The sequence below is a fragment of the Anticarsia gemmatalis genome, chromosome 17, assembly GCF_050436995.1.
Source record: "Anticarsia gemmatalis isolate Benzon Research Colony breed Stoneville strain chromosome 17, ilAntGemm2 primary, whole genome shotgun sequence".
Classification (NCBI taxonomy): domain Eukaryota; kingdom Metazoa; phylum Arthropoda; class Insecta; order Lepidoptera; family Erebidae; genus Anticarsia; species Anticarsia gemmatalis.
In genome coordinates, this window is record NC_134761.1 from 9,220,574 (window position 1) to 9,236,659 (window position 16,086).

The following is a 16,086-nucleotide window of genomic DNA, read 5'->3' on the forward strand; positions in this document are numbered from 1 at the left end:
ACAAAGAATACTGAACTGTGATTGGTAGTTCTGTTAACAAATTTCGATTCTGACAGTGAGAACAAGCCAATGTCATCGAGTTACGATTCGTTTCATGCAGACCATATGACAGATTAATAAACGCGCTTTGAAAATTAGCTTAAATTATGTTTTAAATGAATGATTTATAGTAAACCTTAAAATTTCCTGCATTAAAACTGTATGATATATTGCTATATTCATTTTTCACCTATAGTTTTTATTTATTTATATGGTTTTAACATTTTATATTATGCTATATTTACAGGTACGCGTGTATAAATTCATAAATGTTTGGTAATCCGTAATGGTTTAGTTATATAGGTAGCTCACCCAATCATCATTGACTTTACTCGTTTTTCCACCAATAGTAAGCATAGACCAGATCAAAGCTCAAAGAAGATTGGCCAATATAGAGTCAAAAACTTTTAGAAATTTTAATTTTTGAATATTATTTTGACGGTTGATATTAGATTTAAATAATAAATTTGCTGAATTTAGACACAAGATTTAGTTTTAAAATTATGTTTTAATACAACAGATGATCAGTATGTCTCATAGTACGTGGAAAAAAGTGGAAAATGAGGCGGGATATCCGTGTTATATCTAGTACGTATAGCTTTCACTGACAGACACTTTAATAGAACAAGTAAGTTTTACAAAACTTTTTGTTTTAGCGTTGCCACGGGAAAACAAGAGTATGATCATCCAGAATTCAAAAAGATCATGGAATTACTCGAGGAGTACGATGGAATTAAATACAGTGCCTATCGAATTGCATTCAAAATATATGCACTACAGAAACACCTAAGAGGTAAGTTCAACCTGTTGACCTTTTACTTTACTATAATAGTTACACAAAACGTTCGCTATTTACTTATGTAATAGATAATATATTTAATGGGCCAGCTATTCAGAAAGTACCCTATAACCAAGACAGGCACATTAGACATTCATACAGGCTGCAGACATAGTAATATTATCACACAACTCGAAAGTTCTACTAAATTGAGTGTCTTATTGTGAATGTAATGTATGTAGAATATAGGCTGCATTCTATAATTTGATCAAATTAAGAACACTGGCACTAACAAATATGTTTTAAATTGAAAATGTTCATTCTCAGTTCCACCCCTTCGCATAAGTTCTGGAGTATTTGCTCGGCATCAGCTAAGTCTCTCAGAGAGTAGTCTATCTCTAGACACAGCTGAGCTAGAGGCTGTACTGGCTGACATCTACTTTGCTGCAGAGAAAGAAGGTCTGTTCACAGGGGACATTGACCTGGCTGTAGATCTACTGATTAATTTGTTGCTCAATGTTTATGATAAGTAAGTATAACATTTCTTTTTTATGTGATAAGAGTTGTGTAGTTACATTCATGTCAAAGTAAGAGATAATAACATGTTTTGTAATGTTAGTACATAACATTACAAAAGATGTAATTATCTTTTGTATTACCTTATTTTAAGTTCAAATTATTGTTTGACTACTAAAACCTTAAATACCAACTTAAATTATGGTCTTTTTAATTAAGTAAGCCTGAAGTAAAAAATTAAAGAATGTTATTTGACGATGGCTCAGGTCTTATTGCATTTTTGTGTTTATGATTCTTTGACAATATTATAATATTCTAATATTTTTCCTTCCGCATTCCAGAGACAGAAAAGAACCTTTAAGAGTTCTGGCTGCAAAGACTCTACTTATAATTTTAAGTGAAGAATCATCATCAGACAAATGGGTTGCTCTAGCCAATTGCTGTGCGGACCACAATGGATGCGTGTCACCAAAACGACTAGCAGCATTACTGATGCATGTGACTGCATTGTCAGAGTATTTAGGAGTCAGTTGTGATCAAGTGCAGGCTGATGTTGATGCTTGTTTTGACAAGGTTCTCTTTGCTTCTTAATTTTAATTAGGAACTAGGATAATTAGTATTCAATCCTGATTTTTTATATTCTGACTAACATAAATCAGACCTTTATACCTGAAGATGTAGGCAGAGGTGAAATGCATCAATATTTTGTTGTTTTCAATGTGTGCATGTAACGAAACTCCGCTTCTATTAAGGAACATTACATTATAAGTTAGAAAAGACCAACAGCACTTTGCATGACTCAGGAATCGAACCACAGACAATCTGAAAACAGTCACACTGCTGCTCAGACCACAGGTCAGGTTTTTCCGACTGTTGCAAATGAACTGCCTTAAGTCCATAATTTTCCTTATTACACTACTTGCATAAAACAATATCTGTGCTATAAAATATGCTTCTTCTTTAACACTGTAACTGACTGTTATTTCAGAGTGCCGGTATGCTCGGCATGAGTACTCGCGCGGTGTCTGAGTGGGGTGAATCTTCAAGTTGTGCTCGCTGGCTACCAGTAGTGCAGCGCGTGGTCGGCAGCAGGACCAGTGCTGACGTCACCGCCACCTGCGCTCACTGCAAGCAACCACTTATACAGGTAACAGGAATAGTTTAAACACCAGAATCATTTTGATTTGTGTTCAACTTGGAACAGAATTTGGTGTTCTTTGTTTCTATATTTTAAGTTTCTAAAAGTTTCGGTGATGCGAGGATGATTGTGTGTGTGAAGTTTAATTAAAAAAATATGTCCATTATAAGTAAAAAAAGTAATATTCGCAATGCCAAGACACATTAGTTAAGTGTTCATAATTATCGTGCAGTCTTGAATGGAAAGTATGTTGCGCACATAGCTGATTCATTTTTGATTAGCTTTGCGGCAAAAGCTTATCATAAATGTATTAACTCGGCTAGCTTTATCGATCTTGCATTGTAAAAAAATAAAAAATTGTACTGAACTTCACACCTTCACTCCGAAAGGAGGAGACAGAGATCTATTGATCTGAGTCTTTTATACATATTATCTGATGCAAAAGGATTTCAGTCTACACTCTGAACTATTAAGTGAAAATATTCCAAGACTATATCCAACTCCCTACTTGACTCGGGAATCAAACCCTGGACCTATCAAGCCCTGGACCTTGTGATCTGCACATCACTCAGACCGCAGAGTTTTTCTAATAAGGTGTTAAATATTTGCAGGTGCTGAAGTTCAAATGTTCCAAGTGTAGTGAGGTGTATTTCTGTGAGAAATGCTACTTGTACGACAAAGACTTGACGACGGTCAGTGGACATAAGAAGACTCATTTGGTACATGAGATTCTTGATGGACAGGTATGTTATACTGGTACTAAGTCATACTGACCATTGCTTGTAGCATCTTGAATAGAAAGTATGTTCGTCTTATGAATCAATCAGGAAATAGGAATATCTTGAAAGTTGTTAGTTGTTCAGACTTGATTAGCAATCCTATGAGGTGTAAGTAGCAAGCCAGACAAGCACTACCGTCGATTATTTACCATACATTCCGTATTGCGGCTCGTTACATGCTAGTTAAACAACTGTATTAGGCATTATTTCATTAGGAACATTAAAGCTTCATATTTCCGCATACAATAACAATTGCAACATAGGCATACGATATACAATGTACAAGTTACTACTCATCCAAACTATCGAATAATCTTTAAAAAAAAATATTTTGTTTCCAGACAAAATCTCCCGAATGTCTAAGCTTCATAAAAGGTATAAAAAGATTCTTCTTCTGCACTAAAACTAAGAAGAAACATCCTAAGAAGGGGTCTAAGAAGATTGCCGAGAAGCCAGAAGCGCAGGGCTCGGTGAGAAGAAGGAAGGACGGCAAGCCGGCGATATTCACGTCTACTGTCGGCAAGGCTTCGGGACATAATGCTAACAACCCGGCTAATATACTACAGGATATTATTTCTGAGTTGGAAATGCAGAATAAGTAAGTGGAACTTAACTATTTGGTGTTTCTATTTACTACTATAAGAAAGTTTTTCTTGTTTGACTTCTTTTCATAATTTTTACGTTATTATTACAATAAATTCTAATAGATCTTATGGATTTTGTGTTGTACAACCCATTCTTTTAAAATCATATTTTTGATGTTTTGGTCGGAAAACCGAGATTTCGATGAAGTACAAAAATATAGTTATTGTAATATTATTAATATTATAGTCAGAAAGTGCTCACGACGCTATATTTTTGTTGACATTTGCCAACGAAAGCTGAGCACGTTCTGATTTGTCGAGTATTGCCGACCGTGGCGGTCAAACGGTCAAACCGTAAGTTATGTTTTTCAAAAACTAGCCTTCCTTTATATCTGTGAATGTTATTGAATAGCAGGAAACTTATAAAGTAGCAAATATTTTGATTAATTTCAGAATGATTCAAGAGATATCGAGTAGGTTAGATAACAACGACAACGAACTACGTACGAGAGTGATGTCGCACTGGACACATATCGCTGGACAGATCAACAGGCTTAAGATGTTAGAGGTAAATAACTAATTCATTCATAGTATTTCTTTTATTTCCGGTAGTAGCTGCCAGAAAATAAATAAGAGCGTGAATATAATAGTTAAAATGTTAAATGCATGTTGTACAGCAAGTATTTTCAGTCGATATTTTTACTTTTTCCGAATGTATTGTTGTTTTACTGGTATTGTTGTGAATTCTCACATTTTCCAAACTGGGTTTTTTTCTGGAAGCGAATAATAGACAGTTACAGAGGTACCTTTAGTAACTAAACGTAAAGTATTTAAAAATATATTCTTATTTTAGGAAAACCTAGCATCAAACCAGCAAACCACCGCACAAGATAACGGCACGAAATCCGACAAAATCGAGCGACCTCAAGCGTTCGATCTCTTCAGCCCGATCCCCATTGTGGACGAGAAGCAGTCCAAAGTGCCTGAGATAAAGAACCAGCCGAGAGTACTGAGTTTGGACTCTGGAAACTTCTCTGTGGTGTCTAAGCATGAGAGTCAGAATCTAATGACGATGTCTGGCGATGCCTTGAGGCCGGTCGTGGTACATGCGACCTCTGATAGCATTTCTACTGTGTCTATGAATGATATTAGCAATTGGTATAATGGTGAGTACTTTTTAATTCTCTTATCACAAATATTGACATTTTAATTGTACATGCCTAGCTTATGCCTGCAGTTGTTTCCTTGTGTTTTAAAGTTATTTTTTAATATTCTCTCGATTATAAGCTTACACTTTCATTTTGAGAAGGGGTCATTCAAGTTGGTCAGCTATTTCGTAGGCCGTGTTATTGTAAAAGACTGACAAACAGGCAAGGAGCCATTTGTAGTTGCTTTAAGTAGTAAAATGAACTATTATAAATTATTTAATCTTCGAGGTAAGAGGATCGAAATTTACACTAAGTCTATCGAACGTAACTAATACCAAAATTAAAAAAATATTGTATGTAATATTATCTTCTTTAGTTGTGTGCCCTATTTATGATATATTTTTTATATTATTATTTTCAGAAACAGAATCCATCCCAGACCGCCACAAGCATAACCCGAAACCTCGCACTACAGTTGACACTACAAGTCATTCAATATCGGCGGTAGAGCAGAAGTTTGCGGCCGACATACAGTCTGTAGAGAACAGTAACGACAAGATGAAGGAACTGAACGCTGACCTAGACACTGTACTGGACAGGCTGCAACAGATATTGACTAATAATTTTGCTATGGATGGTGAGTTTTATATGACTATCATGACTTTTAAACTTTCGCGTTGACTGTTAGATAAAGAAATACGGAAATTACTTCGGAATGCTTGACGTTTCGGCACAAGTTACATTGGCCGTGGCCGCAGGCTGACGGAAAACTTTGATTCGAATCGGGATTTTGTTGTGTAATAACTATGATCACAAAAGAAGATATAATTAGAAGTACAAGTTATATGAATAAGGACATTATGTTGGAGAGAGGGTACATCTTAATTCTCTAAAGATTACTAAACTTTCTGTTGGGACAAGACATCAATAGTTGCCGATACTGTAATTTAAATCTAGAAAAATGTTGTAATAATAGTAAGTAAAGGAGGAGAGTTTGTAAAAAAAAAATGGTTAGATTATAAACATTTCATTCGTGTGTTTCAGATTCGTGTTTCGACAACACACAGCTACGCGAGACCGCGAACGAGATGGAAGGTTTGCTCGGCACATTGATTCGAGGCGTCGAGCAAAGAGCCACATTGAACGCTACTAAAGGACTTGTGTAACTACATTATGAGATTATTACTAAAGATCTGATTATGTTATATTTATGAAGATGTCTGAGTTGAATTTAGACTAGGTTTTTGTATAGCTCAATTTTAAAGTGATAGTAAAATATTAATTACATATTGGTTAACTTTGAAAGGGAAATTATCAGGCTGCCTATCCATCGGAGCGGAGTGAGGCTGCGGCAAGAAGAATTGGAAATATATTAACCAATAGAATTGAGCAAAATCTCTGCTCTTCTTTAGTGGTTCAATCCTATTGGTTAATTATTTCTTCGCTTCTATCCGTTGCATGGTTCCGCTCTAGTGAATAAGCAGTCTTAGGAAGTAAAAAAAATATTAAGTAAGAATTATGATGATTTGGTATACACTATAAATGCACATTGAATTCTTTTTTTCACTATCGTTAAAATTGAGCAGGTATTATAAAAGCCCTATATTTTTCATGTACGCAGTATGTAAAAAGCTTAATACTATTTGGTTTATCGTGTGTTGCAATGATTTGGGAATCTCATTAGAGAAAAGAATTTAAAATTATATGTATGATCTATAAGAAATAAATAAATGATTTATTCTAAGTTGATAGAAAAATATTGGGTATGACTCTTATAAATTGATTTATATTTGAATTGTATTTCGTGAGCACGTGTTTTTGCTGTGTTGATGCACTTGTGATTGTTTCTCATTATTAGATTATGGAATTTGCTGTCAAACATAAATATGATATCCTATTAATAATTTTTTGTATTGATATTTTGCTCATTTTATATAATGGATTTTGCTTTTCGATACTTCTGTCTATCTTTATAAAATGTACTTATGATGTCTTGCGCTGTATTTAATCTAAGTATAATATTTTATTCTTATGACCGGTGTACGCACTTAGCGTACGCATATTACGCATGTGCACGTAAAATACGTATCTTGCGTGCACGTGCCTATTACGCGTATGCATTTTGCGTGCACCTATCCTTATTATTATTAAGTTAACTAGTTAATTGGTAGTGAAAACGAAAATAATTCAAACTCTACCTACCTTTTTGACTTATTTGCTCATAAATATGTTAAATACGTAAGATCTCTAATATTCGAATCTCCTAAACTTAAGTTTTACTGCTGTTTTCTATTTGACTCTGAGATAAATATGTTTTGTAAAACATAATACACTAGTTATAAGTAATTGATCAGGCTATTCGTAAATATCTTTTTATTTATGAACATGATTATGGGAACTAACCAATTTTGAAAAGAAGGACTAATTTAACACACAACTATAGTCCGACACCTTAGTAGAGAGTCTTGAACCTGTTTGTATTCATGTTTTTTTAGAAAACACAAAAAATCACACTGGACTAGACAGCTAATAGACTCGATTACTAGATAAATAAAAACTTTAAATACATTTTTTTAAAGTATTGATTTATTTCAGAACTCGTAGAGCAAAATTGTTGCTTTTAATATTTGCTAGCTAGTCCTCCGAGTTTTCGGTGTTTTAAATTTTACCCAGTATATTAATCGTTTTAGTTGTTAGCTTGTGGTAACCGTAGTAAATGCTGACCACGGCACGAGTCAGCGGTTGATTCCGCTGCCCTCGCGCCTTGTCTTCATGCCTCTCTACTAAATTATTGGACTATATTACTAATATGTTTGTAACAAAATAGATATTTAATTGATCTTTTTCTATCTAACCCAGCTGGCCTGAAACATAGACAATACTCCACCTTAATTTTAGTAACGACCTAAGTAAATTATGCCGTCCATATAATTTGGTGCTCAATATAAACCTATAATAAGTTTGTAATCGAAATAAAATGTACCTTTAGAAAAGTAACATGCCATATATTATATAAAAAATGTACATACATTTTCGTGTTTATTAAATATAAAAAAAATAATAATCGTCGTATAAATTAAATACAATGTTAATGAAACTTTAAGTTATAATAAATTGCTACATTTCATTGTGCGTTTAACAGGTAAATAATAAAATATATTAATAAAATAGAGCAATCTATTTTTAATTCATTATAAGTAAGCGTATATCGACTCTTAGATTAATGGAAATCTATGAACAAAGAGGTATGGGCCTGGAATTAGTACTTAAATGAAGTAATAATCGTTATATTGTAATATTTACTACGAAATATTATATTATGAACTTTATATATTTATTTTCTTTGTAGCCGGCACTACTTGCATCTACGATTGTTAGGCTTGTTATTATTTAATTTATTTCTTACTATTATTAGATATAAGCGCTATGTATTGTTTTGCATTGATAGTAGCATTGCATAGTAGGCTGTCTTCCTACCATGAAAAATCTAAATGATCTTAGCTACCAATCTAAACGTTAAAAAACAATTTTCTATTTAATGTTAGACACGGATCTATTATAAGCTTAAAGAAACTTAACAGAATACCATGATTTACCGATGGAATTCGGCTCTACCGTTATAGCCTGACAGACAGACATACTTTCATTTACAAAATTTCATATGTATCTATTGTTATACCATCCAGGCCCATACCAATAACAGATAAGGCAGAATCGCTAGCTTCTATATTTGTATGGAAACTTAAGAGTTATGCATAAATGTACGGGTTAGTCTTTAATACGTATGATAACAATGTCGCATGCAGTCTATATTTCAACAACTTACGTGCACACTAAACGTTCAATGTTTATACAAAATATCAAAAAATAAAGTTTGAGACCCGTTTTGATAAAAATAATTTAAGTTTAAAACACCATTTTGCATGCATTATATAAAAATAGGCCATAAGTCAACCTATGGCCTGTTGCGCTCACTGGTCGGTATACAATCAGTGATCAGTATAACGCGATGGGTGGCTGCAGTATTTAAGCATATTTACCATACATTCATATGCAATTACAATTATTTGAAACTTGAACGTTATTTTTAGACAGTGATTTAAAACTTTTGTCTTATAAAAACGGGTCTAAAAAGCAATTAAATTGCTTCAGCACAACCTTATAGTACTTAAAATAATCCAATCATTTACAAAAATATTATGTATGTTAATTCTATAACTTCTTACATAAAACGTTGTCCATCCCTCTCTAACACGCAAGGAGGAAACGAGACAGAAACATGTTTTTAAACATTAAATGTCAAAGGACGGATATTAATTTCTATTACGTATCTACATTTGGGTAAAATCATATAAAATAGCTTATAATATTGTTATATTATAGTTTTACATATCCACAACCACGCATCTTTTGAGTATAATGTTTCGATTGTAAATTCGTAGTTGATGTTATTGTGATGTGTGTGTTTATTAGAATATTCTTTTTCGTATAGGGCAATACAATATACTCTAATATCTTCTACAGTCTATTATCGTATAGTTTGGGATGCAAGCTCTTTACAAAGTGATAAAAATTCTTAATCAATTCAATATAACTTCATAGAAAGTGAAATCCTTTTGAAAAGTCGAAACTCATCTCAGTAAATATTTTTGTAAATCGCTCTACTTTCGGCCCTTGAATCTTTTACAAAGTGTATTATCCCAATAAACACACTGTTATGTTGTTGTGACGAGCTTATTGAATTAGTATTGAACACGACTGCTACAAATATAATCTTACGTCACTATATTATGTAATGTCTGCAAACCCAGCATAAGAACAACTGACTAAACAAACCCTTGCTAACTTTTGCATACGTCTTTAGTCTTGTCACACGTAAACACAAATAATATAATTACATGAACCAACAGGCCATTCAAAGCTAAGACTTGTTTATGACACTTCGGATAAATATCTGTAATTTTCCAAAAGTGTCGCCGATCTGCCTTGATAACCTCTTCCCTTTTAAAGTTGGTTCAATAGTAATGTCTGAGACATGTATAAAACAAGTCGCAAAAATTATAATAACACTGATAATATTATCGTTTCTTTAGTCATAATGTTCTCATGCTAGTTTATTTTTGGGGGTGGTTTTAATTCCTCTTGCTGCTGTTAATGAGGTACTTGCAGCAATGAGTGAGCAGGTGCTTCTCTTTCTCCGTGGAGCCGTTTTGGTGGATAGCTGTGGGGCCGCCGCGCTCGCGCGTGTATATGTCTAGACCGTATTGACCTGCAAATTGACAAAACATAATGTAAACATATTATATTTGCCTTGTGATTCAGAACTGTCATGGCGTCACTTGCTAATTCTGAACTATATCGACAGATGGCGTTGTTTTGTCTTGAAGTCTTGAAAAACATTTCGATGATGCATTGAGTCTTATAGTATTTCAAATGATGATTTTTGTTACTGATTGTGCGATTATTTTTACTGCTCATCTCCTGTAAGCTGCTAGGTGATGTCACATAGTCTATCGCCTTTGTCATGAATGTGGCAACCAAACACAATGATTTTCTGTCAAGCCAGAAATAATCGCGCTAGGAGTCATAATTATACGCGACTCATAAGTCATGAAAAATTTAAGCCGTGGGCATGTTATCTGACCATTGCCAAATTAGTTAAAAAATACGACTAAATACGTACCTTCTTCGGGGAAAGTAATGTAGAAGGACACGATGTCATCGGAGACGTTCTGCTGCACATACTTGGAGAGCCTCTTCTCGTCGACGCCGTTCTTGTGCAGCGTCGCCATGAAGTCCGCCAGCGGCCGCGACATGCGGAACTGGATCTCGAGCTCACGACCCGCGAATACTAACGCCTCCTGGAATGAAGAACGGAAAGGATGTTTGATGGTTTTTTCCAACGGTAACCAACTCAAGAGCTTAAAAGTAGAGATGCAGTCTAACATTGCGTTTCATACAGAGATGTGCGAGATGGTATAACAATATTGATTACGAGGAAAATATCCCGATGCACAGAAAAATATTCCGAATCACACAATAATTTTACGGGAGTTTTGTTTGCATGGGAAATAGTATTGTCCAAAAGGTTTTTCAAAAACGTTATTTTGCTCAAAAGAGTTTAAACTTTAACACATTTACTGGTCAAGAGTCAAAATCCAAGCCAAATTTAGAGATTCTACAATGCTTTGTTAGTCTACTAACAGACGTATTTATCTTACTTGGTGTGTAATAGGTACAAGTCCGAAGAGTCTGGTCGCTTTGGTCGGCCCCCATTCTCCGCTCGCGCAGTCCGGCAGCGGAACCATTACCGTTTGTAGTTCAGCGCAGCAGATCTGTAAAAAAAACATAACGAAATTCAATACTTACCAGTTTATAGATATTCACGAAACCTGTCCATAAATCTTTCTGTGTTATGACACAAGGTGTTTTAGAAAACATCTCCCGACTATAGAGTAAGTAGTCTTTTTTCCACTCTTCGAATTCACACTCTCACTGGTTTAACATGGTGTCTAAGAAATATGCCTAATATAGTTTTCACAATGGCAATATTAATAAAATTTCTAGCATATATTCCTTTGTATTGTGGTGGTCATACTGCAATTAATTACCTTGAACTTGCAAACGCTCTTGAACTTCATAGGTTCCCCGGTGAGGTACTCGCGCGGCGTCACGGCGTTGGCGAAGATGTCCAGCAGGAAGGCGCCACTGCACGGCGCGTGGACACGGAACGACACCACGTTGCCTACCACCGACTGTAACGTACAACAGTGTACTTGTTAAACTGAAGATTAATGAATGGAGGAAAGTACAGAAATGATAGAGATTCAACTTTAACTTCCAAATAAGACATTAGACTTTCTTTTGGTTTGGCTAATATTTTTTCTGTGAATTAATTATTTATTACATTACCTACTTAAAACTTTATTGAATAGCAAAAATAACTTCATATAATATAAGGCTCTATCCCCTTTCCGAGAGAGTGATTGATTCAGTATTTGTAACGATCATCGTGTCAATATTTTGACCTCGATTAATGAATGATTTGAATTTGATTTTCTACTCGTAGTTACCTGCATAACAAATCTCTTGAGGCTGACTCCGTCGAAGCCGTCGCCCTCGGTGTCGTAAAACTTCAGGTTGTAGTGGAAGATCAGTGAGCTCTGCATGTGTGCGGGCATGGCTATACGCATAGTCGCCGCACCTGATCACGAACAAAAATGTTTTTAGATTATTATAATGTAAGGTCAGGTTAATGCATAACTCTAGCGATATATCAATAATTACTTCTATACTGCTTTCGGTTGCCTGTTGCTAGAGCCATTATGGTTTGGTACTAAGATGCACTTGTCTAAGCTTCGAATACTTTGTTCTATTGAACGCTTTTCCAACCGACTCGGAACAAGAAATAGACTGGATCCAAAGTAGCCAAAACATTGAATTAACCGGTCACATTAACCGCGTTTCGGCTGATACTTAAGACTGCTAGCAGAAAAAATCTCATGGTAATAAGCCTACGGAGGACATTCTAAAATTTTAGTTAAACTTACCTGTCGAATCAGTATACATAACAGCTTTAGTATTAGGGTCACTGAAGTACAGCCCGTAGCGGAAGAACAGCGAGCGGACGAAGGGCAGCTCCTCGAAGTCGTGCAGCGTGATGGGCGTCTTCAGCAGCTGCCAGTCCGCCTGCAGCGGGAAGAACTCGTAGATGAACTCGCGAGGGTCTGTCAGGAAATAGTGGTCGTCGTACTCGTATCTGGAACGAACAGATGAATATTTTTAATGATGTTTGTTTTTGAAGACATTTTATGATCTAATCAGGAACTCGTCTAGTAAATTTTGGACAGCTTTAAAACAATTCGACGTTATTGTGTTTCATTTTAGCAGGGTGTCTTCTTGTAGTTGATTATTGTGTTATGTTCACAAAACCTCCCTAAAAAGAAGAACCAATTTTTAAAAAAGCTGAGGGACTGCTGTTACATTCCATTTTTTTCCTATTTATCTGCTTTCTATATGTGTCTCGGCCAGAAAGTAGATTGCCTAATAAATTCAGGATACTCTTTGACTAACAGCATTTAGTACTTACCTCAAGCTATCGCTCTTCCCTCTGTTCCCAGGTTTGGGAGCATCCTTAGCGTTGACCAGATGCCTGGCTCCCCAGTTGCACTGCACAAAGCGCCATGCTCCGGCCACGTACACCGCGTTCCAAGAGTTACGGAACCTGTTGTCTTCGAAGCGAACTCCTGGCTGGTAGCCCGCGGACTTGCTGTAGCCCTTGATCACCACGCAGTGGAGGCCGGCGTAACTGGAAATAGAGGAGGAATAATGATGGTAGGTAGGTTTAAGATATCATTTTAATCGATTATTGTTTTTATGAAAGTCGGAAGTATAAAGCATGTGTTGGTTCTTGGACCGTCCTTATCACTCTGACATGAAGCATTCAGTTTATGAGCAACAGAAATATTTCTTCATTCTATGCAATTGTAAATAATCCAGGGACGCTCAAAACCCTATCCAAAAAAATCAGTACCTAGTTCGTGTGATTATATTAATCTTAAAAATTCTATGACAGGGCTCCACAGAGAGCCATTTCGGATCAGAACACAAGTTCTATCGACCTTTTCGTTTGCCTGCTTTTCGTTTACCTACAATTTTTCCTTACCTGCACAATCTCTTAAACAGTACATGGTAACTCTCGGTGCCGTGCTTGATGCCTCTGAGCAGGCCGAGGGGCGAGTCTCCGCGCAGGTTGTCGTCAAACTGGATGTTGTTCAGGTTCTTCACCGTGATCCAACGGAAGATGGTGCGCGCCTTCTCCACGTCGCTCGCGCATCTACCGACTAGTTGCCGGACTAGATCTGTGAATGTTTTTTGGTCTTCTTGTGCCACCTGGAATATCAAGTGGTGCTCTGTTAGGAGTAGTAGGTACAGATGAGAAATATAAGGTCTATGAGGTCCATCAAGGGTATGGTGCTCATTAAAAGATGTTTGGAAAAACGGCACATAAACAAATAAGTGAATTTTGAACACACATACACGCGGGATCTAACCGTCTTTTACTTCTCTAGTGTTTAGACAATTTAGTCTAATGAGTTCGGAGATCCGGTCTATTATAGTAAATATGTTTTCTTTTACACTTCTAACGATCTTTTGAAATCATCTGAAATAGATTTTTTACTGTAAGATTTTTACTTACCGAAATAGCAATTTTATCGACATCAGCGAACTCCGCAGGGTCGGTATAGATGTGGAATTTGGAGACCAGGGGAGGCTGTGGCGGGGGTGCTCTGGATGGATAGGGAGGTGCCTCCTCCCCGTCTACGTAGAGGGAGGACGCTGCCATGTACTCCGACCTTCGTTCCTGGATCAGCTCCATCATCTCGTGACTCTGTTTTTCGACTAAGGCTGCCGTTGCCGCCCTGGTGGTAGAAAATAATTTTCATTGTAAAAATTATGGAATAGATTTGATAATTTTATGCGCATGGTTCTTCCTTTTGGTAAAAATTAAAAAAAGAGCAGTAGCAGACAAAGGTAGGTACATTAAAATTTTAGTATCAATATCGATTTCAGATTTTACTACATAATTTTGTTTACTGTGTTTTTAAGAGCATACCTACCTAACTCCAAAATGATTAATTAACAATAAGCTGATTAGATGTTTAGGGAAAGTATTTAGAATTAACTGATGTCTTATATACCAGCTACATATTTGGCATTGAAGTGACTGAAGCTCAGTTTTTAGATTTGGTTAAAAATACCATTATCAGAAAACAAAATAGTTATCAATCTAAATCAAGCACGATTAAGCAGTTTCTATCTATGGATATGCAAATAGTATCGGTATTTGTTAATAGGACACCATAATTTAGCAAAGAAACCGGACTCAGAGAAAGCTAAGCCCCTTCTCAAAGAAATAGCCACTATAAGTACTGAACGGTAACATTATACTACTTGAGTGCAGACGTGTGAATAATTCGCGTTTATTACTGACTATAAAACTGAATATTTGCATAGATATTTGACACGGATAATATAATAACTAAACTGCTACTGTTCAGGTTTTACTTGACAGTGAAACTTTTTTGTTTGTATGTATGTTCCAATATCTATCTAGTATTGGCCTAATTGCTAACATAATAAATAAATAATAGTCTCATTTCTCAACACTAAACCATGCGTTAAACAGATATGAAATGTTATTATCGACTTAAACAAAGGAGGAGTTTTCAATACGTCGTGAATTTTTGTATATTAAGACTTAATGAGTTAAAAATCGGCTGCCAGAGCGCTGTAATATAATTTCTTTTTCCCGTTATTAGCACGTAGAGTTTTGTTAGAGGCTAGTTTTGTAATGTACCTTTCATGTTCCAGCATTTTCCTCGTAAGGCTCTCCTTCTTCTTGTCCCTCCTCAGCGTCATGTTCTTCTCCAAGTCAGCTCTTTCCTGTTGGTGACGTAACGTGAGAGCGCCTATCTCGGAGTCCGGCCGCCGTTTCTTCACTTGCATTTCTTGTTGGAACCTGTTTGTTAGTCTCTCCAGTTCTCTTTCCCATTCATCCTGGTGAAGAAAAATATTCACAATTAGCAGACTTAATAAATAAAAAACCGTTACGGCTCCTACTGCTTGGCAAGGATTTCTCCTTGCAATGTGAACTAAATAAGAGCCTAGACGAAACCTTTGTCCATCGGGCTGGCTTAGTACCTACCTCTACAGATATTATTTTCAAGAATGAGGTAATATTGGTATGCAAGAATTCCTTACAATGTTTTCTTTTACCGTTATGACTGTGAGGAAAAACTTTTTATTTCTTTACTAACAAATAGGTTTAAATGTATTACCTGTATTTCTTCTCGTATTCTTCTGTTTTCTTCTTCACGATGTTTTGAGAATTTTCTGTACAAGTCATCTTCTTCCTGGCGGTGTTTCATTTCTAATTTGGTTTGTTCATCTCGATCCTGAAGACAAGTAAAAATTATCTAATTAAGGAATTGCTTTAACAGGCTTTGGTTGATATAGGATTGTTTTGGAAAATATTTCCCTGTAATAAAAAAACATGAACTATGAGATCCCAACAAAATCATTCAGTCGTAACATGAATTTT

At 35.7% G+C, this 16,086-nt stretch overlaps 2 protein-coding genes across 6 annotated transcripts in view; one reads left to right on the forward strand and one right to left on the reverse strand.

The window, feature by feature from the left end:
- Positions 1-428: 428 nt before the first annotated feature.
- LOC142979705 (dystrophin-related protein 2-like) lies at positions 429-8,154 on the forward strand. Its single transcript, XM_076124796.1, has 11 exons — positions 429-627; positions 696-832; positions 1,145-1,346; positions 1,675-1,906; positions 2,322-2,480; positions 3,083-3,214; positions 3,592-3,848; positions 4,288-4,402; positions 4,688-5,000; positions 5,404-5,619; positions 6,027-8,154. The coding sequence occupies exons 1-11, from the start codon at positions 560-562 to the stop codon at positions 6,146-6,148; spliced, it is 1,953 nt and encodes a 650-aa protein (XP_075980911.1). The 5' UTR covers positions 429-559; the 3' UTR covers positions 6,149-8,154.
- Positions 7,967-16,086, reverse strand: part of Hil (peptidase hillarin) — a 59,549-nt gene continuing 51,429 nt past the window's right edge. For all 5 annotated transcript variants that reach the window (XM_076124795.1, XM_076124791.1, XM_076124792.1 and 2 more), the window contains exons 5-15: positions 15,824-15,940; positions 15,343-15,542; positions 14,182-14,404; positions 13,648-13,874; positions 13,072-13,290; positions 12,533-12,741; positions 12,056-12,186; positions 11,594-11,737; positions 11,204-11,317; positions 10,666-10,843; positions 7,967-10,251 (exon numbers count right to left, since the gene is read on the reverse strand). In XM_076124795.1, the coding sequence (XP_075980910.1) occupies positions 10,115-10,251; positions 10,666-10,843; positions 11,204-11,317; positions 11,594-11,737; positions 12,056-12,186; positions 12,533-12,741; positions 13,072-13,290; positions 13,648-13,874; positions 14,182-14,404; positions 15,343-15,542; positions 15,824-15,940 (1,899 nt within the window). In that variant the 3' untranslated portion in view covers positions 7,967-10,114. The remainder of the gene's footprint in view (positions 10,252-10,665; positions 10,844-11,203; positions 11,318-11,593; positions 11,738-12,055; positions 12,187-12,532; positions 12,742-13,071; positions 13,291-13,647; positions 13,875-14,181; positions 14,405-15,342; positions 15,543-15,823; positions 15,941-16,086) is intronic.